At 36.0% G+C, this 26,964-nt stretch overlaps 3 protein-coding genes across 9 annotated transcripts; all 3 read left to right on the top strand.

Moving 5' to 3' along the window:
• Positions 1–2,963: 2,963 nt before the first annotated feature.
• On the top strand, positions 2,964–11,042 carry LOC140004216 (transcriptional corepressor LEUNIG_HOMOLOG-like). Of its 6 annotated transcripts, none has more exons than XR_011841278.1 (19): positions 2,964–3,741; positions 3,846–3,950; positions 4,431–4,528; positions 4,743–4,852; positions 4,973–5,268; positions 5,376–5,451; positions 5,540–5,651; positions 6,297–6,346; positions 6,445–6,693; positions 7,304–7,384; positions 7,524–7,742; positions 7,963–8,101; positions 8,184–8,290; positions 8,463–8,612; positions 8,816–8,971; positions 9,080–9,199; positions 9,340–9,537; positions 10,567–10,821; positions 10,923–11,042. XR_011841278.1 is itself a non-coding variant. In XM_072081483.1 (19 exons), the coding sequence occupies exons 3-19, from the start codon at positions 3,919–3,921 to the stop codon at positions 10,708–10,710; spliced, it is 2,337 nt and encodes a 778-aa protein (XP_071937584.1). In that variant the 5' UTR covers positions 2,964–3,196; positions 3,662–3,741; positions 3,846–3,918; the 3' UTR covers positions 10,711–11,042. The 6 variants fall into 6 exon arrangements, 5 of the variants coding, with proteins under 5 accessions (XP_071937584.1, XP_071937581.1, XP_071937577.1 ...); XM_072081483.1 differs by having other exon boundaries at positions 2,964–3,196; positions 3,662–3,741; positions 10,567–11,042; XM_072081480.1 differs by having other exon boundaries at positions 2,964–3,196; positions 3,652–3,741; positions 10,567–11,042.
• Positions 11,043–12,895: 1,853 nt separating this feature from the next.
• Positions 12,896–17,055, top strand: LOC113713978 (E3 ubiquitin-protein ligase PRT1-like). The gene is made up of 7 exons (XM_027237779.2): positions 12,896–13,151; positions 13,935–13,963; positions 14,037–14,216; positions 14,307–14,687; positions 14,848–15,048; positions 15,674–15,789; positions 16,252–17,055. Exons 1-7 carry the CDS (start codon positions 13,048–13,050, stop codon positions 16,603–16,605), a joined length of 1,365 nt encoding a protein of 454 aa, XP_027093580.1. The 5' UTR covers positions 12,896–13,047; the 3' UTR covers positions 16,606–17,055.
• Positions 17,056–18,940: 1,885 nt separating this feature from the next.
• On the top strand, positions 18,941–22,980 carry LOC113713987 (E3 ubiquitin-protein ligase PRT1). 2 transcript variants are annotated; one of them, XM_027237786.2, is made up of 7 exons: positions 18,941–19,222; positions 20,006–20,034; positions 20,108–20,287; positions 20,378–20,758; positions 20,919–21,122; positions 21,747–21,862; positions 22,325–22,980. In XM_027237786.2, exons 1-7 carry the CDS (start codon positions 19,119–19,121, stop codon positions 22,670–22,672), a joined length of 1,362 nt encoding a protein of 453 aa, XP_027093587.1. In that variant the 5' UTR covers positions 18,941–19,118; the 3' UTR covers positions 22,673–22,980. The 2 variants fall into 2 exon arrangements, with proteins under 2 accessions (XP_027093587.1, XP_071937566.1); XM_072081465.1 differs by lacking the exon at positions 20,006–20,034 and having other exon boundaries at positions 19,035–19,222.
• The last annotated feature ends 3,984 nt before the right edge of the window (positions 22,981–26,964 follow it).

The raw sequence follows: 26,964 nt of genomic DNA, 5'->3' as shown, positions 1-26,964 counted from the left end.
GAGGAACATGAAGAGATACTTGGTCTTAAAGTACCATATCTCAGTGCAATTGGTAAAGAATATTAGAATGCGACGATTAAAAGATTTCAAATAATGTTTGCATCAGGGGGAGAAATTAATACACAAGAATAGTGTACTCTTTTTCCTTCACTAAGGTTTTTGTCCCGATGGGTTTTTTTCTAGTAAGGTTTTAAAGAGGCATATTCTTTGTGTAATGGACATCCAAGGGGGAGTGTTATGAAACAATTAAAAGTATGGATGTCCCTTTGTATTTCCAAGAGTATTAATTCATGATTTATGGCTATATTGTGTATAGAAGTTGCAATCCATAAATCTACTCATGTAGTGGAGAAACCGTTTCATAAGTTTTTTCATTTTATTGTAGCAGTGGATGTTTAATAGGATTAATGTTCCTTTAATCTTGTAGTACCTATATATAGAGGTACATTGACACTCTTTGGAAGGACTTTTGTATTTTGTTGGAATACAAGAATATCATTCTCCATTACTCTACTTTTCATCTAATATCTCCATTCATACTATAGTAGTTTATTAGTTTTATAACACTTAGTTTTTACGGATAATTTTACAAAAAAACACACAATAATATATCACTTCCACCATCCCATCACCCAACCCCGCATTCTCTAACAATCAGCTTCAGCTCTCTCTCGATGCGCTATTTCCACCACATGAAACCTTGTTTGAATTGCAGTTTTCCGTCGAAAAATTACGTTGTTTTCCGTTATCACATTTCTCTATTAGTTTTTTTCATCACATACATCAAATTGTTACAGTAATTTATGAAAAATGCAATCCAAACTTTGCCTTTTTCTTTGCCATTACTTGTTCTTTGCCTTTTTCTTTGCAATCGCTACAGCCTTCTCTTTTTCTTTGCCTTTTTCTTGCCATCACTTGTTTCAACTTAATTGAATTAAAAATAGGAGGTTGGAGACAATCATTATCTTGTTTGGATATTTCATTATTTCAAATAATATTTCGCTTGCATCATAAACATATTTTTCAATCCAGTTTTTATATTTTCAATCACATTTTTTATCTCACATATATCACATGAGTTTTTTTGCCAAAATAACATTTTTTCTAAAAAATATTCCTAATATGATTCGCTTTCAAATTTTATTCCCAAATCGATGTTATTGTTACCACCTAATTACCCTGATTGTCATATAGGATAATAAGAAATGAAAGCTTTAATCTAATCCATAGTTTCCAACAAAAACTAAAAATTTAAACTTTTTTATTATAGAGGCACAAGAAGATTGCATGACTTTAATATTTTTCTTATAATAATTTAAAATAAATTCTACCATTATTGACCTTACTATTATTGCTCTCTGTAATTTTTTTAAATGTATTAAACTTATAGCATGTATTTTAAAAAAAATATTTTGCAAAATAAACAAATTGCAATGAAAATTGTAAGCAATAACAAGAAAAAGTTACAAAAACTTCAAGATTATTATATTTGTTTTATGTTATACTTCATATTCCTTGAAAGGAACTTTTATAGAAAGTAATCAAACTATTGCAATTGAGATAATGCTAAAGTTTCTTGAAAGTAACACAAGCCATTAATTGATGTTGAATAAATGTGCAAAAGTACTTAAAGTATACAAGATTATTTGATCATGTGATAGAGAGGCACTACAAATGAACATGCTTATATATGTGGTAGAAATCAAACATATTGCGTATGAATCTATGTTGTTACGTAGTTTTCCTCTCAACATTTTATCAAACACACGGTGTGATAAATCATTTGTTAAAACAATTAGTATTCAAAAGTTTTTGAAGGCCATAGCAATGTTCCAAAAAACTGCACAATAAAAAAAGATAAGAGAATAATATTCGGTTACCTTGAGATTATCAATTTAAGGAGAATATTTTCATCCACAGATATAATATCAGGGATGATAATGAAGTTTTAGATATTGTTAATATAAATATTGGCTTCTCATAATTACATTTGACAAGGAAAAATAATGAAAGAACAAAAATTAACGAAAGGGAAAAAAAAGTAGGAAGATTCGAAAAGAGAATCAAGAAACGCATGCCTTTCTACAAAATTTATGAATAAACATATGCTTTTTATAGAATGATCGGGTCAACTTTATATTTATATAGCCAAAGATTATCCTTGACGATATATATCATATTTATATGGCCAAAGATTACCCTTAAGTGAACGAGCCATTTTGCCAAAGTGTTTCGATCACGAGTAGTTTTGTTATGTATTTTCGAATAATTGTATGTATAGTGGATGTGTGATGTAAAGACAATATTATGTCATATATAGTAAATATCTTGCTTTCATCAATTAAAATTTTCTCTCTCTCTTTCTCTGTACACATAAGTGTACGTACATATGCACACACACACACACACATATATATATATATATATATATATATAAGGATGATCAATTTTTGTGAGCTCATAATCTCGTACTAGAAAACCAAACAAAATAAAGAAATACACGGAATTGCCAAAACTAATCATGTATATGGACAACAATATACAAAAGAGAGAGAAAAAAAAAGAAGAAATATCCACATCATTATCGCAACCGAAAACCATCAAGTGCATGTGAGATTAGTGCTAGAACGCTTTTAGTTTATGCCGGATGCCCACGAAAACCGAGTTTGGATAAACGTTCGGTGTGTGGCGTAAACGGTCGCTAAGCATGAATCCAGTACGTGTTAGTCCATCACCTTAAAAAGACTGGAGTTGCAGCAGAGGGTCAGAATCCACAGCTAAGAGTATTGAAGTTCGGCAACCACTGATACGGATACACAGCTCGTAATGAATGATCTTAGCCCCAATCAAACACGTTAAAGATCGAACACGTCGCATCACAGCTCCGTCCCACGTAAGCCATCAGTCACCAGACACAAGCGTCGGGTCGCGTTACTTTAACACCGCTTCGCTGGCCTAAAGCGGTTCGACATCTAACGTCCCTCGAAACGGAATCACCGAACCAGCAGAAACTCTAACCCACGCCCGATTAACCATCCAACCCTTCCCTCCCGAACCTTACTCCGAACCAGAGCCCTACATATACCTGGCATACGATTCCCCACCTCCGAACCTGAGGCTCAAATCCCTACGTAACAAACTCCAGCTATGTTTCGGCTTTCTCCTCCGATATTTACTCTCCCTCTCTCTCAGTCTGGTATTGCTCCAGTCATCAAGTTGACAGCTTCACTGAAACAACACACCTTCCTTCTTTTTCATTCCCCTCTTTTTAAAATTTAATTTTCTTGAATTTTCTTCGGAAGTTTGAATGATTTACCACTCTGTAATCTTCTTCTAACTTCAGTTAATAGAAGGCAATTAATTCTCGCTACCGATCGTTTTACGAACTTGCTAGAGAGGACAGTTGCATTGGAGTTTTTTACTTCTGAAGCTGCAGTTGCTAGCTGAATTTTTTTTTTTTAAGATTCTCTGAGCTCTTTAATAATTGTAATATCGTGAATCGAAGGACTGTTTGCATAGTGCGGTGAATTGAAGTTTTCTGAATTGTACGTTTTTAGATGCTTGGATGATATGCAAAGCTAAAATTTGAGATCTTTGTGTGAGTTTTGTTTTAAATTTGATGAAAATTGGTGGCTTCCCATGTTGATTTAGCTTGAATTAGGGTTTGTATCCGGGAGATCTTGCTCGGATCGGCAATGCTGGGCGTGATCCATCAGATTGGTGTGGTTTTGACTTGTTCTGGTAAAGCAAGTGTGATCTCCTTGTGTTATAGCGAGTAAGCTTTTCCATTTACTTACTGTTTCAGTGTTTACCAATTGAATTATGCTGTTTCTGTGATTGTTTAGGGCTTGACTGCCAGTGAAGACAGTGATTAACTGCTATATCGTTTTGTGGAGCGGTTAGTTCATGTTTTAAGTCATGGCGCAGAGTAATTGGGAAGCAGATAAGATGTATGCAGTCCTTTTCTTCATCTACTGCTTTATTGTATTAGTTCTCTTTCCTTTCCTAGTCTTCACTCTTTTTATTGGTTCTTCTGTCGCTTATTGTTATCCCCGAGGAAGCAAAAAGAAAGGATGAGTCGGATATTTATCTAATTTGCTGGTGTTAGTTCTCGAAATTAAGAAATTTAGTAAGATTATGTTAATGAAAACCAACGGGAAAGGAAAATGCTGGAGTTCTCCACGGGACTTCAATATTTCATATATGGTAATCGTTCATTTGGGATATGGAAATTCTGGAGTGTAAAGGATTAATATATTAGTGTTTTCAAGTTGAAGAAAGCGTGCCTGCGTTCCAGTTTTGATGTTCTATAGACAAATACATATTATGCTTTTTTTGCTCTGTGGTATAAAGAGAGTAAGTTAAGATGCTGTTGTAACTCCCATTCGTTTCCTTTTTTTCTTATTATTATTATTTGTTCATTTCCCCAGGCTTGATGTCTATATACATGACTATTTATTGAAGAGAAAGCTACACAACTCCGCCAAAGCTTTCATGACGGAAGGGAAGGTTGCCACAGATCCTGTAGGTAATGATGATAAAAGAACTTTTGGCATGCTCATGTTGCTCTTCAAGTTTCAATAATAGCTTATGCCTAATCAACTATCACTGGTTTGCTTGGTATGTGGAATGATCACATTCTGGTATTTATTGACCTGCATGTAATTAGGGCATTTCTGAGTTTTTTCCCTTCTGTTTTGGTATCCAACTGTTTGATATCTATCTTATCGTATTAATTGCAGCCATTGATGCACCGGGAGGTTTCTTATTTGAATGGTGGTCTGTCTTTTGGGACATTTTCATTGCAAGGACAAATGAGAAACATTCTGAGGCAGCTGCTGCTTATATAGAGGTTTGTCATGCTTATAGAGATAGAAGATTGCATTTTTCCAATGATGCTCTTCTTTGTTGTTACTGTCTGTCCTTTTAAGTATATTTTTTCCAAAAGTGTCTTCTTGGAATTTATTGTTAGACACAACAAATGAAAGCAAGGGAGCACCAGCAGCAACTACAATTGCAGCAGCTGCAACTCATGCAGCAGCGCAATGCCCAACTACAACGAAGAGATCCCAATCATCCTCCCCTAGGTGGTTCTATTAATGCACTCAATTCTGAAGGAATTATGGGGCAGCCATCAGCCAGTGTATTGGCAATGAAAATGTATGAAGAACGCATGAAACACCCTCATTCAATGGATTCAGACACATCTCCAGCTCTTATTGATGCTAATAGGATGGCCCTTCTCAAGTCAGCAACAAATCATCAGGGGTAAGGATGCTAGAAACTTTTTCATTTATCTCATCTACTTTGGGTCTTACTTGGAAATTTGAGTGGCTTGTGTATCTTATTTTTTCTTCTTCTTGTGGTTGATTCAGCCAGTTGGTACAAGGCAATTCTGGGGGCATGTCTGCAGCTTTGCAGCAAATGCAAGGACGGCCTCAACTGACTGCTGTAACTACTTGGAACCATTTATTAGCGTCTACTACATGATTTCATCTTTCTTTTACCATGCTTAGGGCTGCGCTTTTCGAATTTTCAGGACATCAAAACAGAAGGGAGCATGGGTGCAACTCAGAAATCTTTACCTATGGATCCTTCATCAATTTATGGACAGGCAATTCTTCAGTCAAAATCTGGACTCGGTAGTGCAGGTAGTTTGCTTCCAAATGAACTAGTTTTATTGCTTAATGCAATAGGCTGAGAATTTAAGTTTGATCAGTTGTTTCACTATATTAAATATTTTTAGGAGGAAGTCTAAGATTTTATGCATTAAAAATGATACTCCCTTCGTCCCACTTTGATAGTCCCGTTTTCCTTTTTCGTCTGTCCCAAATTGTAGTCTACTTTCCAATTGAAGAATGTAGTTGTATTTTAATTTTCTTAAAATACCCTTATTTAATGTAAGTTGTTGTTACTATAAACCTACCCCATTTAATGAGAGTTGATTCTTTTTTTACCATCAATTCAAGTTCCCATAAAGTTGTACCATATTTAATGTGAGGATATTTTAGGAAAATAGCAATCTAAATTTACTTTTCCAACAAGGTTAACTACTTTTTCTTAAACTGTGTGAAAAAAGAAATGGGACTATCAAAGTGGAACGGAGGGAGTAGTTTCCATATTGTTTCATGATGCAGTATTCTATCAAAATCTTCTTTTAACTTACCTGCATATCCATATGTGGAAGGTTGTTAATCATGTCTTGCTAACTTTTACATGTCATAGAATTAGCTTTCGCAGACCATCTTAAAATTTCTAGCAACACAGACCTGAACTAATTGTTGTGTCATTCTTAGGGTTGAACCAAGGTGTGACTGGCCTTCCACTTAAGGGCTGGCCTCTAACTGTGAGTTACTGAGGACTTATCCAGCTGCATGATATCTGTTGATGATGTAGGATTTTGAAATCTAGAAGTGATTGACTTGGTTGCCTCCCCTCTGACAGGGAATTGAACAATTGCGACCAAGTTTGGGTTTACAAGTACAAAAGCCTAATTTGCAGAACCAAAATCAGTTTTTGCTGGCATCTCAACAGCAGCAGGTACTTGCCCAGGCTCCGTCACAAGGCAGCCTTGGAAGTTCACCCAATTTTGGGTTTGGTGGATTGCCAAGGGGCAATTTTAATCCCAAGGATGGGCAACCACCAAGAAATGATGGATCAATTTGTTCACCAGTGCAATCAAATTCACCAAAGGTGAGATATGTAGTGTCCACTAATGACCAATTGTTGCTGTCCTAGGAATGCTTTCACGTATAGTGGTATGTGAACCCTGAGCCAATATCCATTTTCCAAGGTGACGCTCAAGTGTTTATGCAATTGCTCATGAGACATGCAGACATCCTAAGCTTTAAGTATTTGTTTCATTTTCTTGTATGTGACTGCATAGCATTCAGACATCCTAATCCACTTATTGCTCGATAGGAATGCTTTCATGTATAGCAGTATGTGAGGCTTGAGTTAATTTCCGTTTTCCAAAGTGATGCTCGCGTGTTCATGCTTTTGCTGACGAGACATGCAGACATCCTAATCTTTAAGTATTTGTCTCCATTTTCTTGTATCTGACTGCATACCATGTCAATTGAGTTTCCTGGTTTTATGTCTTAAGCCTTGCAAAGTCTCATCTTGGGTTTGGATAAACTGAAGATCTTACCTTTTTCGTACTCTTGCTTATTTTTTTTTAATATTCCTATTTTTTTATTTAGATGCCTATATTTGTACTTCATGCACAAATTTCTGAAAAAGTGTTCTTCTCTGTCTTTTTACTTTTGAAGTGCTAGCTTCTAACATGTTCTTGGTTTAACAGATGAAGATGACCCAAATGCAGCAATCCTCCTCCCAACAACAGGAGCAGTTGCAGCAGCAACAGCAACAACAATTGCAACAGGTTGGTCTGGCTTCCATAGCATGTTATAGCTGAATGTAAATCTGTTTGAACAAAAGTCTCTTATATCTTCATTGGACACTATTTTGTCCTATGCTTGTCTCTTTCTTTCTGGGAACTGAACTCACTCATTCATGTGCAGAGCAATAGAAAAAGGAAACAACATTCTTCGTCTGGACCTGGCAATAGTACAGGTACTGGAAATACAGTGGGTCCTTCTCCTAACTCACCACCTTCCACTCACACCCCTGGTGATGGAATGACTACTTCTAGCAGCATGCAACATGTCAATAGTGTGCCAAAAAGCTTCATGTATGGTGCAGATGGAGCAGGTGGAATTGCATCACCTACAAATCAGTTGGTATGTCTAAATTAGCTTTCCTCGCATAGTGTGATGTGCATGCTAACTGTCTCATTCTATTCACAGAAAACTTGATTTACATTCTTCATACAGAACCTGGTAGTGGAACAATAATTTTTTAAAATAAATCATCACAAGTGTCATGTTTGTGTTAAAGAAAGCATATTTTGCAAATGTATGCTGTATTCTATGGTTGAGGATGTCATATTTCTTTCTGTAGGATGATTTAGAGAATTTTGGAGATGTTGGCCCCCTGGAAGATAATGTTGAGTCCTTTTTGTCACATGATGGAGGAGATGCAAATATCTATGGCACATTGAAGCAAACTCTTACCGAGCACAAAACAGAGTCTTCTAAAAGTATCAAGTTGTCTCAGTTTATGCTTATTTTGAAGCTTTTATTCTCAATGAGACTGCATTCATGCAATGTTCTTTATTTCAGGTTTTTCCTTCGGTGAAGTTGGTTGCATTCGGACAAGAAATAAAGTGCTTTGTTGTCACTTCTCCTCAGATGGGAAGCTTCTGGCTAGTGCTGGACATGACAAGAAGGTAGCACAGTGCCAGCAGAATATCTTTGCCATATAGAGAGGATCATTAACCTTAAAGTTTCACTCAAATGATACGGTGTCGTACTTCTGTAATTCAGCTTTTAGAGTGGGAAACTTATTATCTTTGGGAAGTTATAGGCATTAATGAATATTTTTCCTTTTGCATGAGTCAGGCTGTACTTTGGAACATGCATACCCTGCAAACAGAGAGCACTAAAGAAGAGCACCAATATCTAATTACAGATGTCCGGTTCAGACCTAATTCAACTCAACTAGCAACAGCTTCATTTGACAAGTCGGTCAGGCTATGGGATGCAGCTAATGTAATGAACTTTTTGCTGAATCTTTTTTGTAATTCATGTTTCAATATTGAGTAATAGATTCAGGTTGATGAATGCATGGTATTTTATGCTTGTTGTAGACACTGAAACATCTCGATAATCAGTTTTTGTTATTTTGTTTTAAGTTTTGTACATTTATTATTTGCTCTGCCAAAATTATGAATCAATTCTATTTTGTTTTGCAGCCCAGCTACTGTCTGCAAGCATACACGGGACACGCTTCTCACATTTTATCTCTGGATTTCCATCCCAAGAAGAATGATCTTTTCTGTTTCTGCGATAGTAACAATAAAATCCGATTCTGGAATACAAGTCCATTCTCCTGTGCTCAGATTTCCAAGGTTAACCTTTTAAGACATTTTCTTAAATGCTTTTGCTTTTATTTTCTCGTGCAATTTTTGATACTACATGATTGAGATTGAGCTTCATTTGTGTGTTACTCGTTGCAGCAAGGAGGAAGTGCACAAGTGAGATTTCAACCAATAACTGGACACCTACTTGCAGCTGCCTCAGATAAAGTGGTCACCATCTATGATGTAGAAAATGATAGGCAAACCCATTCTTTCCAGGTTTGCTTGGATATATTTGATTGCCGTGATTCTGTTTTATGATTAATTTCTGGTTGCACTTCTCTGTTTGTGCTGGGCATTTGGATGTTCTGATCAGGATTGAGTCATTCCCATGTTGATATCCTTTGACTTGTTCTTAGGGACATTCTGGTGTGGTAAACTACTTGTGCTGGGATCTAAATGGTGACTATCTGGCATCTGTAAGTGAAGATTCTGTTAAAGTGTGGTCACTAGCATCAGGGGAGTGCATTCATGAGCTGAGCTCCAACGGGAACCAATTTCATTCTTGTGTTTTCCATCCGAATTATTCTGCTCTTTTGGTGATTGGAGGATTGCGGGTAATAACTTCTCTCTTTGGTGATTAGTGTATTCTTGTTGCATGTTGACTAACTTTTCATTTTCGCAATCATCCCCCTTTGTGATTTCAAGTCTCTCTCTCTCTCTCTCTCTCTCTCCCCCTCTCGCTCTCTCTCTCCAGTGTGTTGAAAGAGGCGGCAGGTTCATTACTGCAGCTAACTGTGTTTTTTGTGTTGAATATGGATTGTAAATGCTCTATCTTAATCGTATCCAAATTATGGGCAAATTGTAGTTTTAGCCTAATTTTATAAGCTGTCCTAATTTAGTTCTGTGGAGATTGGACTTGGGATTGGGTTTGAGTCCTGCAGCCGGCTAAAACATCTCATATCAAGACGATATCTATTGACTTTTTAAGAACGCAAGTAACCTCTGTAGGCACCATTTGTGCAAAGTTAAAACATTTTGCTAATTCCCATAGTACTGAGACTCTTATCTAGAGTCCTTGTGATGCTGTCAATGTGGTAATTTGTCCTGAACTTTCAATTTGAATACTAGCACTAAATTGGCAATTTGTAAATAAATTGTCATTTCAAGATTCTCAATTGCACTAAATTGCTGAACGGTAAATGAGGAAATGGCTCTACAAAGTTAAGGAACTAAAACTGCAATTTATGGAACATTTTGAAGAAAATTCTTTATGAAACATGCATTTGGTTTTCACCTTTTGTTGTTTTGGATGAGTGGTTTTTATGGTTTGGTAGATTGTACTTCGATTGAGCTAAGGGAGGGGACATAGGGAAATGGGAAGTTAGGCTTGGATATATTTAAGCTAATATAATCCCGTGAACACATCCTACTCTGATCCAAAGCTGTTATTTGATTGGTCAAAACCTGTTAAGTTACTGCCAAAAAGTAGTAACTCTTCCGTGTCAAATGTTGCATCGTCCTCTGGGTATTCAATTAAATCAATAGGTTGTGATGAAGTTCTCCGAGTACTGCTTGGCTTGTGATATATGATGACTCTATGTAGAATGTAACTGCCAATACCTCCTTTGATCTTCTCGTTGCAGTCCTTGGAACTGTGGAACATGGTTGAGAATAAAAGCATGACTGTCCCTGCACACGAGAACATTATTGCTGCTTTGGCACAGTCACCTGTCACAGGAATGGTTGCTTCTGCAAGTCATGATAGTTCTGTAAAGTTATGGAAATAACAAGGGTTCTCCATTGTTGAAGATGATGGGGGAATTGAGCTATACCGTTGCTGCATTCGCAAGTTCAAGAGGATCAGACCAGGACACGGAGGAGTTTTTCTTTACCAAATTGTAAGGAATCTCGTAGTATTTGCTAATGTGATCTAGAACTTCTATGAAGTGAAAATAGAAGGGAGAGAATTGACGAGTAATAATAGCTGATTGTTTGACAGGTGAGGTGAAAGACGGTTACAACTGTTTTACGATTTTTGGTCACTAATAACATGTGATTAGTTTCAGTAGGATGTAGGGTAACTAGCTTTTTCTATTTATTGTTTGGAGATTTTCCTGGACGTTTTCGTGGATTGTTGTTCTATTGTCACTGCGGTTGGACAAATTGCATGCGTATTCGGTTCACTTTGTAAAACTTTCTCGAGTCCGGTGATAAGATCAGCGATGATGACACTGCAAGTACCAGAGAGTATAGGCTTTAGACACAGAAGCCCAGTTTGCTTGAGCCGTGGTGACCATGAAGTGTGAGCAGGACTAAAACTATTGGGGGATTGACATTGGTCCTCTTCAGTAATCTTAATTGCACCGTGCGCAACATAACGCCGCTTTAGATGGAAAGGATTAGGCCAAATTCTCAAACACTTCTTCAATAATCCACTGTAACAAGTTTTAGTTTTACCAGGTTTCTTAGTAGAATTTGGCATCATTACTTTTGCACAATATCTAAGGATCATTGCTTACCTCGAGGAGAATAACCTCCCCTTCAGGATCACATTCAACTATATCTCCGCCAACATGCTCCCCGAACATGACGCCTCCTGTGATCAATTTTTGTAGGAAAATGGCTTTCAGTTTTCACCATGCAAAGGATGATGATTTGCCTGGGTGAATATTGGAGATTTTCAAAAGAAATTAAAGATTATAATGGGACCGTTCATTCAAGTGTGAAGTGCTACAATCATTCTAGTGCTCTCACAATAGAAGTAATTACTTTACAGGTGAAAGGTCATCACTTGGATAATTGTAATCAATGTGTCAAGTCTATAAAGAGATCAACTTACAATGGATTTGCTGCAAAATATATATATCTATATATTATCCTATCAATACTACTCACTAGATATTCTGCAAAGTATACCAAACATTTCGGGATTTTGAACACTAGTATAAAATGTTATTAAGACATGTTTCGTTTTATCGTGAACAGAAAATTTGTCTATGGTATTGCACTAAATGGAGGATGAATTTAGCCTAAAGGAAAGTGAATCTATTTGACAACTTTACATCACAACTTTTACTTCTTGTTACTCATCACAAGTTTTACATTCCTCTAATTTGCATCAACAGTGAGCAGCTACATTTTTGATAACATGAGGTAGATCAAAATTCAAACACTGGCTAGTGTAGCACCATATCCACAGCCCACATCCACGATCTTTTCCACTCCCTCAAATCCGCTATAGACTTGGAGAATGCTTAAACTTGTATGGTTGTACGTTCCCTTTGTTGAAAGCCTCGTTGAACTTACTGTCTTTGCCTGCAAGGTCAAAAAGCATATCAATATCAAATTCTAACGGATTACCCATCTAATCAGATTAAACCATCAGGTCGAATATCCACTATCATCGAATTTTATTCTACCCATTATTATCTCTAAAACTAAACACCTACCATATTCATCGAATTTTCAAACTGATAAAGGCGTGTAAGCAAAATATTTGTATTAATTACCAAATCGATTCTGCACAGGATAATTGTTTTAAGTTTTAAGATATATTAGAAATTTAGAATAGCTGCACATTTATGCGCCTAGAACGTACGTGCTATATATATATTCTCGAATTCCATCTTAGGGATAAGGTCAATAAGTTTTAGGGCAAAAGCTACTAATAGAGTTATTGTGCTATTATCTATTTACCTTTTTTTTTTCATAAAATAACAAATTTATTTAAGTGTTCCATTTTTTGGGCTTTTCTAAAATATCAAGCTCATGGACGTCTGAAGTTCATAAAAGAGATTTCGCTTTCAAAGTTCTTTTTCTTTTTTGGTGCGATTCAAAAGTTCATTTTCGCTTCTCCGAACGGCGAGACTTCTGGAACTTCAGTTGCCGAGTCAGGGAATGTCAAAATATTCGAGTTTGGATATGGACTGCAATTGTGCACCAATGCAAGTTCATTGGGCCAGCGACTGTAGAAATTGGGCCTCCTAACCAGCACCGCCTCGCCATTGCGGAAACCCACCATTCACCGCTGCCTGCCTTTCTCCTTTGGGCGTCCGCTCTATGTCTCTCTCTCGCTCCATCCCTCCCGGACGTCGAAAATAGGTCTCCGATTTTCTGGTGAAGAAATGGAAATTTCAGACAAGGTTAAGAAGTTACTAGAGGACGGATTAGACGATCACGATGATTCATCTGAGAAGATTTCCGAATCTTTTATCTGCTGCATTTGCTTGTAATTCTTCTCTGACTCAACATTCTGATATTTATCTGTTGCCTGCATTTTGTTTCGTGCAATTATGAGCTGGACTGTTTTCTATGAAAAGAATTATTACTGGAAATCTTTTTTTCTTGGCGAGGATTATTAGTTACTCGAATTTGCGGCGGAATTGGTTATCTCAGGATTTATATGCTATTATCTGCTGTTTACAAAGAGAGGGAAATGTCGGCCAAATTTCATCCTTGCTGTGTCTTTGTTTTTCCTTTTCTTTTTCTCCCCCTCTTTTGGTAGGTAGTTTGGTAATGAAACTGAAACATTCAAATTAAATATTATAAGCACGAATTATTGTACAGCATAATAATGGACGATGTATTTGGACTGGATTATTGTCAAAAGACCAATTTTTCTAAAAAAAAAAAAAGGAAAAAGGCTTCTATTTTTCTTGTGGTTGGTATGAATTGGTTGTTTCAGAAATTCATCATGGTTGCATTTAGAACAGTGAGCCCGTATTAAGTCTTGCTAATTTTCAGTCATCTGATTCTGCATTTCTCAAACGGAAACTTACAATTTAAGCCTCTCAAATGTCAATTTGTCTTCTGATTATCATCGAGAGAGAAATATGGTACTTGGAATATAATGCTAGTGACTGCTACTGGCGAAGTTCCAGTAGAAGATCGCATTAGAAAATGTGTATGTTATAGTGCACGCTAGGCTATATTGTTTGACAGACCTTACTTACATTTTTTTTTTTGGGTTGCCACCGCCTTTCTTATGATTTGACATTAATTCTTTGTGCAGGGAGCTTCTCTACAAGCCTGTTGTTCTGGGTGAGATGTTGCTCTCATGGTGCAATTGCTGTTATCCTTTGTCCTGTCTTATGGTTCTTTTCTCTATTTGCAGCGTGTGGCCACATTTCCTGTTTCTGGTGTGTTCATAAGTCCATGAGTGGTCTACGCGAGTCTCATTGTCCTCTCTGCAGACATCCTTATCATCATTTTCCCACTATTTGCCAAATGCTGCACTTCTTACTCTTCAAGATGTATCCTGTTGCATATCAGAGAAGGGAGATTCAAATCCGAGGTCAAGTTTGTTGTGGCTGGCTTTAATTGGGGTTGTTATTATTATTGAAGTAATGTGGTTTAACAAAATTAATGATTTTGCATATTCCAGAATATGAAAAGGAACGGGACTGCTTCTCACCACAGTTTAATGGTCCTGTACGCGTGCCACAAACTGAACAAGAATTAAATCACACAGATAGTTCTCAAAGATCTGAAATTTCTTCATTGGACTTGTCCAAAGATCCAAGTTGTAGCGGCAACAGCAAAGTTATGTTTAATATGGAGCAACCAGAATCAGGATTAATTGATCAAGAAAATCTAAAAATGGCTGTGGGAGATATTGAAGCAACTAGTTCCATTGTTGACCGCGGTGACAAACTGCACCAAGGGATTGCCAATGGAACCCGCCAACCAATTTCAGTTGATGACGTACTGTGCACTTTGTGCAATCAACTCCTCTATCGTCCTGTTGTTCTTAATTGTGGCCATGGTATGTATCATCATTATTTCCTCATATAGGTGCAGTGATGGTAGGATGGAATAGAATCTGTGCCCATTTAAGTTTTCCCATTTGTAACATGTGTCTCAACTCCTGCTCCATTATCTACTTACCTCAGTTTGTTGTTTCTGTCTCCTCTGAATTTTGTCAGCTTATTGTGAAAGTTGCATTGTTACCCAAACCAATGAGACAGTCAAGTGCCAAAAGTGTGAAAGCAGACATCGAGGACAAACTCCAAAAGTCTGTTTGGAATTTGATAATTTTCTCGAGGAACAATTTCCGGCGGACTATGCACTAAGAAGTATTATTCAGCTTAAGCAGTCCTGTTCTCAGCGAGAAAGTCTAAGCACATGTATGCTCCTGATAAATTTTTTTTTTCCTTGTTTTATGTCCTGATCATAAACACACTGTTGAGTAGTTTTATCCCAATCATTTGGCTCTATGTACTTCGTCTAATCTCCCTATCCAAAAAACTCCATAAGCTCTAAGCTGTTAAAGTGCTCCTGGCTTGTTTGATTTGCTGTCAGTGGAAATGAGAGGTGAGGATTAAAGAGAAAGTAAAGGAGAAGGGTTGTTTCTCGTTTACTAACTGGCTATGATTAGATAGTGCCTGGTGATCTATTTCTGAAGATGCGGATTTGTCAGTTATTGTTTTTTCCAATGTAACTAGTTTTACAATCCTGAAGTTGAAAAAGTGGTGCTGAATGGCCAAAAAGCTTCTGATCTGTTTTATTTGGGGCAAAATTCACCAAAACTTTCTGTTTAGCATTCCATTTTCTTTCTATGTTGCTGTTTCTGTCTGTGCTTTTTATACTTCTTCAGTAATTATCAGTGGCATTCATTGCCTGATGTATTTGTGCTGCACCGAGTATTTTGATAATTTACCCACAAAGCTTGAAATTTCTAAGGTCTTTGTGCTGCACTGAGTATTTTGGTATGTTGTCTGCAAATTTTGATAATATCAGCATGCATTTCAGGTTCATCAGAACCTGCTAAAGAGAATTCTGACTTGTTAACTTCATCGGGGGAGAATGCATTCTCATGGTGGGGTGACCATAAAGTCCACATTGGAGCAGGTTGTGATTCCTGTGGGGTATGTACCTATCAGGCCATTTATAATTGTACAGTTGTCAGTCCTGGCCTATGTTAGCAACCTAGGGACTCCATTATTGTAAAGATACATTTTCTTAAAATATATTTCTCTTTTTGCAGAAGTAATCTTCTTTCTTCCTCACCTAAAGAAACTAATAGTTCTTGCCTTTGATACACATTAGTTGTTAATTTTCTTGTTTAATACACAAAAGTAGTTGGAAGTGCCTCTACGAATTTAACAAAATATGCAAAACTATGCCAAATAGCAGTTGCCTGTCAATTTCGATAGAGCTTTATTTTGATGAGAGAAGCACGATGCAGTAGTTATAGGGCTGTTCTGAGGATCACCCGACATGTCTTTGATGCTAAATGCATAGTGCATTGGCCTCGAATATTATGGCAATTTGGAGCTCTGTGACTGACAAAATATGGATTATGTTGATGCTTGAACTTATCCTTTCAGATCTATCCAATAATTGGGGACAGATACAGATGCAAAGACTGCACGGAATTAATAGGATATGACCTATGTGGAGATTGTTATGGTACCTGCTCGAAGCTTCCTGGTCGCTTTAATCAACAGCACACCCCAGAACACAAGTTTGAGGTCATGAGACCGAATTCCATGCGCAATATCATGTTGAGGCTGCTGAGGGGTCAGCTGGGAGATGGTTCTGCTGGTCCTAATGCTATCAGTGATGTATCAGGAAATTCAGAAAGTGTGGTTCTCGCCCTGTCTGATGATGCCCAGGAAACTGCAGAAAGCGGTTTTTCTACCCCTAATGAGACCGAAGAGGATCAGAATAACCACCAGTAGTTCAAGTGGAACTCAAAACGGTTTTAGTCCTTTTAAGTTCTTATACTCTAAAATTGGCACCAACGAAAGGCGCTTCCAGTTCTACAAAATATTATTGCCAACCCCCCTCTTGGAGCAAAGTACAAATTTCTGCACTTCAAGGCCTCCGCTTCCACAATCTATGATCCCTTAAGAATAGACTTGATGCTGTTTTCTCATTGAGATTGTGATACTTGCAGGACTATCGTCGACCATACCTCTACGATTAGATCTTTGCTTCGGGCTGTGTACAGAAATAAATCAATTTTATGATGTCCTTTTTCGTCGTACATGTATGTTATGTATCATCTGAAAAATGACGGCGCTCATAAACTTGTACCAAGTAGCATGGTACCAAAATAGTAACTCATTGAGCTCTCTTAATAGATTTTCTTGTTAATGAGCTGGTTATTATCTCAGCTTTATACCTCATATTCTCGAGAAAGCGTTTTTTTTTTTTTCCTCCGTTTGGCCTATATGCCCGATTGTCATATCGTTTTCTGCTGCTTCTGCTCCGCGCAGCAGTGGATGAATAGGAGTTTTGATTATATTAATTAGCAGGATTTCATTAGTCAAACATTGATTTTTGTGGTTAGTAATTACAATTCCTCAACTGGGATCATATAATTAAAAACCCGCGTTACCCGACCTGCCTCACACATATATATATATATATTTTTTATTTTTATACACATTATAAAATAATAATTTAGTGTTAAATAAGTAATTTCGTTGAACAAATTATTTTACAAATATGAGAGACTATAGTTTATTTACAAGATTCATTTATGGGTCAAAATTTCAGTTTATAACTTTCTTTAAAATGTGATTGGATGCAAGTAGTTTAAACAGTTAGTATGTGTGTGTATTTATGAAAGCATATTAGTGTGTATTTTAGTGTGTTTGTATGTGTAAAAATAATGTATTTCAAAAGAACTTAAAAAGTGAGTGTGTGATTGCATCTGTAAGTGTTTTAGTGTGTGAAAATATATTTATGTGTGTGAATTTTTTTTTTTGTATATGAAAATATATTTGAGAGAGTTTATGTATCAAAATCTATTATTTAATATATTGGGTCATATTTGGGTCATGGGTTTAAAACAACCCAATATGATCCAACTCAAGATTAATCCAATCTAAAGTTGGGCGGATTGGATATAACCCCCATTTAAATGAAAACCCAACATTAACTCGCCCAAAACCCACCCTACCAGCCCAATTGCCAGGCATAGTTGTACATTCCCTTTGTTGAAAGCCTCGTAGAACTTACTGTTTTTGCCTGCAAGGTCAAAAGCATATCAATATCAAATTCTAACGGATTACTCATCTAATCAGATTAAACCATCAGATCGAATATTTACTGTCATCGAATTTTATTCTACCCATTATTATCCCTGAAAATAAACACCTACCATATTCATCGAATTTTCAAACTGATAAAGGCGTGTAAGCAAAATATTTGTATTAATTACCAAATCGATTCTGCACAGGATAATTGTTTTAAGTTTTAAGATATATTAGAAATTTAGAATAGCTGCACATTTATGCGTCTAGAACGTATGTGCTATATATATATATATATATATATATATATATATATATATATATATATATATTCTCGAATTCCATCTTAGGGATAAGGTCAATAAGTTTTAGGGCAAAAGCTACTAATGGAGTTATTGTGCTATTATCTATTTACCTTTTTTCATAAAATAACAAATTTATTTAAGTGTTCCATTTTTTGGGCTTTTCTAAAATATCAAGCTCATTAGACGTTTGAAGTTTATAAAAGAGATATCGCTTTCAAAGTTCTTTTTCTTTTTTGGTGCGATTCAAAAGTTCATTTTCGCTTCTCCGAATGGCGAGACTTCAATTGCCGAGTCAGGGAATGTCAAAATATTCGAGTTTGGATATGGACTGCAAATCCTGTGGGGTTTTCTATCTCACATCGATATTGGGGGGAAGGGTTTGGGCAGATAAGTCCCTCACATGACTTCAAAAGTTGTCGGCTTTTGAAATTACTATGGGGATTATGTTTATTTACGTAAATTCTTACTTCTGAAAGAAAATGTCAGAAAGAAAACTCATTCTCAGGGGCTTGGGGGGTCTTTATCTCTTAGCAGCAGGGCACCTGTGGGGTTTTCTATTCCACATCGGTATTGGGGGGAAGGGTTTGGGTAGATAAGTCCCTCACAGGACTTCAAAAGTTACCGGCTTTTGAAGTTACCGTAGAGATTAGGTTTATTTACGTAAATTCTTACTTCTGTAAAAAAATGTCAGAAAGAAAGGATATGGACTGCAAATGCTCCACCAACGCAAGGTCATTGGGCCAGTGACTGTAGAAATTGGGCCTCCTAACCAGCACCGCCACGCCATTGCAGAAAGCCACCATTCACGGCTGTCTGCCTTTCTCCTTTGGGCGTCCGCTCTATGTCTCTCTCTCGCTCCATCCCTCCCGGACATCGAAAATAGGTCTCCGATTTTCTGGTGAAGAAATGGAAATTTCAGACAAGGTTAAGAAGTTACTAGAGGACGGATTAGACTATCACGATGATTCATCTGAGAAGATTTCCGAATCTTTTATCTGCTGCGTTTGCTTGTAATTCTTCTCTGACTCAACATTCTGATATTTATCTGTTGCCTGCATTTTGTTTCGTGCAATTATGAGCTGGACTGTTTTCTATGAAAAGAATTATTACTGGAAATCTTTTTTTCTTGGCGAGGATTATTAATTACTCGAATTTGCGGAGGAATTGGTTATCTCAGGATTTATATGCTATTATCTGATGTTTACAAAGAGAGGGAAATGTCGGCCAAATTTCATCCTTGCTGTGTCTTTGTTTTTCCTTTTCTTTTTCTCCCCCTCTTTTGGTAGGTTAGTTTGGTAATGAAACTGAAACATTCAAATTAAATATTATAAGCACGAATTATTGTACAGCATAATAATGGACGATGTATTTGGACTGGATTATTGTCAAAAGACCAATTTTTCTAAAAAAAAAAAAAGGAAAAAGGCTTCTATTTTTCTTGTGGTTGGTATGAATTAGTTGTTTCAGAAATTCATCATGGTTGCATTTAGAACAGTGAGCCCGTATTAAGTCTTGCTAATTTTCTGTCATCTGGTTCTGCATTTCTCAAACGGAAACTTACAATTTAAGCCTCTCAAATGTCAATTTGTCTTCTGATTATCATCGAGAGAGAAATATGGTACTTGGAATATAATGCTAGTGACTGCTACTGGCGAAGTTCCAGTAGAAGATCGCATTGTAAAATGTGTATTTTATAGTGCACGCTAGACTATATTGTTTGACAGACCTTTCTTACATTTTTTTTTTGGGTTGCCACCGCCTTTCTTATGATTTGGCATTAATTCTTTGTGCAGGCAGCTTCTCTACAAGCCTGTTGTTCTGGGTGAGATGTTGCTCTCATGGTGCAATTGCTGTTATCCTTTGTCCTGTCTTATGGCTCTTTTCTCTATTTGCAGTGTGTGGCCACATTTCCTGTTTCTGGTGTGTTCAGAAGTCCATGAGTGGTCTACGCGAGTCTCATTGTCCTCGCTGCAGACATCCTTATCATCATTTTCCCACTATTTGCCAAATGCTGCACTTCTTACTCTTCAAGATGTATCCTGTTGCATATCAGAGAAGGGAGATTCAAATCCGAGGTCAAGTTTGTTGTGGCTGGCTTTAATTGGGGTTGTTATTATTATTGAAGTAATGTGGTTTAACAAAATTAATGATTTTGCATATTCCAGAATATGAAAAGGAACAGGACTGCTTCTCACCACAGTTTAATGGTCCTGTACGCGTGCCACAAACTGAACAAGAATTAAATCACACAGATAGTTCTCAAAGATCTGAAATTTCTTCATTGGACTTGTCCAAAGATCCAAGTTGTAGCGGCAACAGCAAAGTTATGTTTAATATGGAGCAACCAGAATCAGGATTAATTGATCAAGAAAATCTAAAAATGGCTGTGGGAGATATTGAAGCAACTAGTTCCATTGTTGACCGCGGTGACAAACTGCACCAAGGGATTGCCAATGGAACCCGCCAACCAATTTCAGTTGATGACGCACTGTGCACTTTGTGCAATCAACTCCTCTATCATCCTGTTGTTCTTAATTGTGGCCATGGTATGTATCATCATTATTTCCTCGTATAGGTGCAGTGATGGTAGGATGGAATAGAATCTGTGCCCATTTAAGTCTTCCCATTTGTAACATGTGTCTCAACTCCTGCTCCATTAGCTACTTACCTCAGTTTGTTGTTTCTGTCTCCTCTGAATTTTGTCAGCTTATTGTGAAAGTTGCATTGTTACCCAAACCAATGAGACAGTCAAGTGCCAAAAGTGTGAAAGCAGACATCCAGGACAAACTCCAAAAGTCTGCTTGGAATTTGATAATTTTCTCAAGGAACAATTTCCGGCGGACTATGCACTAAGAAGAAGTATTATTCAGCTTAAGCAGTCCTGTTCTCAGCGAGAAAATCTAAGCACATGTATGCTCCTGATAAATTTTTTTTTCCTTGTTTTATGTCCTGATCATAAACACACTGTTGAGTAGTTTTATCCCGATCATTTTGCTCTATGTACTTCGTCTAATCTCCCTATCCAAAAAACTCCATAAGCTCTAAGCTGTTAAAGTGCTCCTGGCTTGTTTGATTTGCTGTCAGTGGAAATGAGAGGTGAGGATTAAAGAGAAAGTAAAGGAGAAGGGTTGTTTCTCGTTTACTAACTGGCTATGATTAGATAGTGCCTGGTGATCTATTTCTGAAGATGCGGATTTGTCAGTTATTGTTTTTTCCAATGTAACTAGTTTTACAATCCTGAAGTTGAAAAAGTGGTGCTGAATGGCCAAAAAGCTTCTGATCTGTTTTATTTGGGGCAAAATTCACCAAAACTTTCTGTTTAGCATTCCATTTTCTTTCTATGTTGCTGTTTCTGTCTGTGCTTTTTATACTTCTTCAGTAATTATCAGTGGCATTCATTGCCTGATGTATTTGTGCTGCACCGAGTATTTTGATGATTTACCCACAAAGCTTGAAATTTCTAAGGTCTTTGTGCTGCACTGAGTATTTTGGTATGTTGTCTGCAAATTTTGATAATATCAGCATGCATTTCAGGTTCATCAGAACCTGCTAAAGAGAATTCTGACTTGTTAACTTCATCGGGGGAGAATGCATTCTCATGGTGGGGTGACCATAAAGTCCACATTGGAGCAGGTTGTGATTCCTGTGGGGTATGTACCTATCTGGCCATTTATAATTGTACAATTGTCAGTCCTGGCCTATGTTAGCAACCTAGGGACTCCATTATTGTAAAGATACATTTTCTTAAAATATATTTCTCTTTTGGCAGAAGTAATCTTCTTTCTTCCTCACCTAAAGAAACTAATAGTTCTTGCCTTTGATACACATTAGTTGTTAGTTTTCTTGTTTAATACACAAAAGTAGTTGGAATTGCCTCTACGAATTTGACAAAATATGCAAAACTATGCCAAATAACAGTTGCCTCTCAATTTCGATAGAGCTTTATTTTGATGACAGAAGCACGATGCAGTAGTTATAGGGCTGTTCTGAGAATCACCCGACATGTCTTTGATGCTAAATGCATAGTGCATTGGCCTCGAATATTATGGCAATTTGGAGCTCTGTGACTGACAAAATATGGATTATGTTGATGCTTGAACTTATCCTTTCAGGTGTACCCAATAATTGGGGACAGATACAGATGCAAAGACTGCACGGAATTAATAGGATATGACCTATGTGGAGATTGTTATAATACCTGCTCGAAGCTTCCTGGTCGCTTTAATCAACAGCACACCCCAGAACATAAGTTTGAGGTCAGGAGACCGAATTCCATGCGCAATATCATGTTGAGGCTGCTGCAGCTGGGAGATGGTTCTGCTGGTCCTAATGCTATCAGTGATGTATCAGGAAATTCAGAAATTGTGGTTCGCGCCCTGTCTGATGATGCCCAGGAAACTGCAGAAAGCGGTTTTGGTACCCCTAATGAGACCGAAGAGGATCAGAATAACCACCAGTAGTTCACGTGGAACTCAAAACGGTTTTAGTCTTTTTAAGTTCTTATACTCTAAAATTGGCACCAACGAAAGGCGCTTCCAGTTCTACAAAATATTATTGCCAACCCCCCTCTTGGAGCAAAGTACAAATTTCTGCACTTCATGGCCTCCGCTTCCACAATCTATGATCCCTTAAGAATAGACTTGAAGCTGTTTTCTCATTGAGATTATGATACTTGCAGGACTATGGTCGACCATACCTCTACGATTAGATCTTTGCTTCGGGCTCTGTACAGAAATAAATCAATTTTATGATGTCCTTTTTCGTCGTACATGTATGTTACGTATCATCTGAAAAATGACGGCGCTCATAAACTTGTACCAAGTAGCATGGTACCAAAATAGTGGTTCCGTCTATGGTGGAAAGCTGACCTGCCTATGCACGGTGGGAAGAGCAAAGGAAATTAGGACAACACAGCACTGTGGGCCTGGATCAAGAAAGGTTATTAAAAGTAGTGACCGGAACCTGGTAGAAGAAGTTTCACCATGTCCATTGCACTTTTAGGATAAATAACATGTATGTCCCTCAACAACTTATGGATATTTGTATGCACCAAAAAATTATCATTAATTCCGGAGTAGCTCCCCATGCCTGATTGGCGGGAAACAAGTTGCGGGCATTAGCGGGAAGATTTGGAAAAATTGGTCAGATGCAATAATCCTTGGGACTATTGATTAAGCGCATTTAGTCCTATTGATTTAAGGACTATTAATCATAGGACTATTAATCCTAGGACTATTAATCATATTCAGCTTTGTTTTTCATAATGTGCGTGCAATCAAAAAATAGATGATATTTATGATAATATATTTTAAATAAGATTTTTTTTATTGAAACAAACTTTAATGTTTTAAATAATTTTCATAAAATAATTTATATTAGTAGTTATAATATTTAGGGGTAGTTATGTTAAAAACATATACTTAAATAGTTAGAAGTAAAAGCAGCGATGAGTAATTATAGATAGTTAAAGTAAAATTAGTTTTTATAAGAATAAAAAAAGTTCATAAAATGTTAACTCCAAATTCCTTCCTCAAACTTTATATATAGTATAGATAACAATGCACCTACATTCACTAAGTATTCTATTATACTAAAATGTATCTACATTTACACAATCTTCACATTTGCTGTCCCTTCTTCTTTTTTTCCCATTTTTTTAAAGTAATTTATCCAATTTTTGCCATTCTTTTTTTTTTAATTCTGTTCATTAGTTCAAAAGCGATTTTTCTTTATTGCATTTACCCTTGGTAAGTTAAAAGCCCATAAATGTATTTATGTGTACTCTAATCTCAATGATTAAATTTAATTGTTAGTTCACGTAGATAAGTAATTATATACATAAATAAATAAAAGGAATTAATTTGTATAAAAATTTTATTTTTCACAATAATTTATTGAAGAATTTTGGTTCATAAGGTTATAGTAATTTGCTAATTACAATACTTAGGGTAGTTATATTGGCAAAATGTGATTAAGCAATTAGAGGAAAAATTTAAAGTTTTTCCCTAAGGATAAAATTGAAAGTTTAGAAAATGATTTTAAAAAGTTTATACTAACAGCGATCCCTCTAACTAAGTGCTCATAGATAGTGATTTTTAATTGGAATCAAAATTGTAGATGAATAATTAGAAACATAATTAACATAGTGTTACAAAAAATCAGAATCGTGATATAATTGACCTGGTAGATTTTAATTTTAATTTAGAAATTAGATAAGTAATCTTATACGTAAGGTTGCTTCTATGGTGGAAAGCTGAGTCAGGCTAGAATCGGTAATGAATAGAGCTGTTAATCGAGCCGAGTCGAGCCGAGTATTTGGCTGCCGAGCTCGACTCGAGTTTAATTCGAGCCGAGCTCGACTCGAGCTCGTTAGGAAAACGAGCTTTAAAATGTGTTCGAACTCGGCTCGTTAAATGTATATGTGGCTCGAGTTCGAGCTCGAGCTCGACTCGTTTATCACAAACGAGTCGAGTTTCACGAGTTCGAGCTCGAGCTCGTGCAAATTAACCTTAATAAAAACCTATAATTTTTAATTTTTATAATTTTGATTTCTAAAATGACAAATATGCCCTTCATTAACGAGCTCTAACGAGCTACTCGAGTATCAAACGAGCCGAGCTTACTCGGCTCGTTAACTAAACGAGCATGTTTCGAGCTCGAGCTCGACTCGTTAACCAAAATTAACGAGCCGAGCTCGAGCCTTAACGAGCCGAGCTCTAACGAGCTTTCGAGCTACTTGATTAACTTAACAGCTCTAGTAATGAACAAGGGGGCGTAGTTTAATTTTGGCGCTTCCTTAAGATAAAGCCTGTTTTCGTGAAGGAATAAAGATGCTGCTTTCGTGTCTTTAGTTCGAGCATCCGTGAGATTTTTTTGACCCAATGCAACATCCCCAATTATTTTAAAATGATGTCTTTGCCTCTTTGGGAATTCGAAAGACATTTTAAAGTGGTCCTTTTTTCTATTTTGTTTAAAGTAATTTATCCAATTTTTGTCATTTTATTTTTTAATTATATTTATTGGTTCAAAAGCATTTTTCCTTTATTGCATTTATCCTTTTTAACTCTTTTTTAATATAATTTAACCAACATTTTATTTTTTCTTTAAGAAAAATACTATTTCATTTAACGAAATGTGAAAGACATTTTAAACGATTTTTCCTATAAATATTTATTATTCAGTATGCAAGAATTGAATCTTTTCCAATTATATATATTTTTTGTAATAATAATTAACAAGAAACAAATTTCACAACCATAACCCAGCTGGTACCAACATGGCATGTTGAACTCGGGATAGTAACTCTGAAAACTGGACTGGTATGTTAAACACCTTGTCAGTAATAACTAATAACAAAACTCAGGTTTTGATGCAAGAAAGTCATTAATTCACTCGAGATTTCCTAGTTCCATCTAGAGGTGTCAAAATGGATGACTTGGGTGGGTTTGGATTGGGTAAAATGGGTAATGGGTATAAGTGAGTCAACTCATTTATACCCATTTAATTAAATGAGTATAAATGGATAAATCAAAAAATGAAATGGATAACCCAATTACCCATTTATAACCCATTTATTTTAACTTTTTATAAACTCATTTAAATTCATTTTTGCAAACTAAATTATCAATTTATACCACTCTTTGTACCCATCATTAGTTTTAAATATTTACTTATAATGCTCAATAAGCCTAATTTTCAATTTTTTTTCATTTATACTTTATGTCACAAAATTACATATTATTTAATAATTGAATAATAAGAATATAAAAAAGAGGCTAAAACTTATCATAAATTGGTAATGCTAAAAAATGAGCAAGTTAACAAACTAAGAGAAAATAAAATAATAAAATAAAACCAACAACAACAACAACAACAACAACAACAACAATAATAATAATAATAATAATAATAATAATAATAATAAAACAAAATTAGTTAAGATCATGACAAAATGAAAATTTTGAAAAAAAAGGGGTGGGGGAAGAGAAGAGACTTGGGAGAAGATAATTCTAAATGGGTTAATTGGATTTGTCGGATTATCCAATAATTGGCATCAGCTGGGGAGCAGCTCCCAGGCCAAATTGGCGAAAGACAAAATTTGAAGGGCAATTTTGGTAAGTTAAAAGCCCATAAATGTATTTATGTGTACTCTAATCTCAATGATTAAATTTAATTGTTAGTTCGCGTAGATGAGTAATTATATACATAAGGGAGCAACTCCCAAACCAAACTGGCGAAGGACAAAATTTGAAAGGCAATTTTGGTAAGTTAAAAGCCCATAAATGTATTTATGTGTACTCCAATCTTAAGGATTAAATTTAATTGTTAGTTCATGTAGATGAGTAATTATATACATAAATAATTAAAAGGAGTTAATTTTATAAAAATTTTATTTTTCACAATAATTTTATTGAAGAATTTTGGTTCATAAGGTTATAGTAATTTGGTAATTACAATACTTAGGATAGTTATATTGGCAAAATGTGATTAAACAATTAGAGCAAAAATTAAAAGTTTTTCCCTAAGGATAAAATTGAAAGTTTAGAAAATGGTATTAAAAAGTTTATACTAACAGCGATCCCTCTAACTAAGTCCTCATAGATAGTGATTTTTTAATTGGAATCAAAATTGTAGATGAATAATTAGAAACATAATTAACATAGTGCTACAAAAAACTAGAATCGTGACATAATTGACCTGGTAGATTTTAATTTTAATTTAGAAATTAGATAAGTAATCTTATATGTAACAT

Source organism: Coffea arabica, chromosome 1c, assembly GCF_036785885.1.
Source record: "Coffea arabica cultivar ET-39 chromosome 1c, Coffea Arabica ET-39 HiFi, whole genome shotgun sequence".
In the NCBI taxonomy this organism is placed as follows: domain Eukaryota; kingdom Viridiplantae; phylum Streptophyta; class Magnoliopsida; order Gentianales; family Rubiaceae; genus Coffea; species Coffea arabica.
This window is presented reverse-complemented; position numbering and strand designations above follow the sequence as displayed.

Excerpts from the sequence above, each read along its gene's own strand:
- LOC113713978 (XM_027237779.2), top strand. The coding sequence starts at position 13,048 with ATGGAAATTTCAGACAAGGTTAAGAAGTTACTAGAGGACGGATTAGAC. Across the intron at positions 13,964-14,036 it reads CTACAAGCCTGTTGTTCTGG|CGTGTGGCCACATTTCCTGT; the intron begins GTGAGATGTTGC and ends CTCTATTTGCAG. Across the intron at positions 14,217-14,306 it reads AAGGGAGATTCAAATCCGAG|AATATGAAAAGGAACGGGAC; the intron begins GTCAAGTTTGTT and ends TGCATATTCCAG.
- LOC140004216 (XM_072081483.1), top strand. The coding sequence starts at position 3,919 with ATGGCGCAGAGTAATTGGGAAGCAGATAAGAT. Across the intron at positions 6,347-6,444 it reads TTAAGGGCTGGCCTCTAACT|GGAATTGAACAATTGCGACC; the intron begins GTGAGTTACTGA and ends CCCCTCTGACAG. Across the intron at positions 8,613-8,815 it reads GGCTATGGGATGCAGCTAAT|CCCAGCTACTGTCTGCAAGC; the intron begins GTAATGAACTTT and ends TTTGTTTTGCAG.
- LOC113713987 (XM_027237786.2), top strand. The coding sequence starts at position 19,119 with ATGGAAATTTCAGACAAGGTTAAGAAGTTACTAGAGGACGGATTAGAC. Across the intron at positions 20,035-20,107 it reads CTACAAGCCTGTTGTTCTGG|TGTGTGGCCACATTTCCTGT; the intron begins GTGAGATGTTGC and ends CTCTATTTGCAG. Across the intron at positions 20,759-20,918 it reads TGTTCTTAATTGTGGCCATG|CTTATTGTGAAAGTTGCATT; the intron begins GTATGTATCATC and ends GAATTTTGTCAG.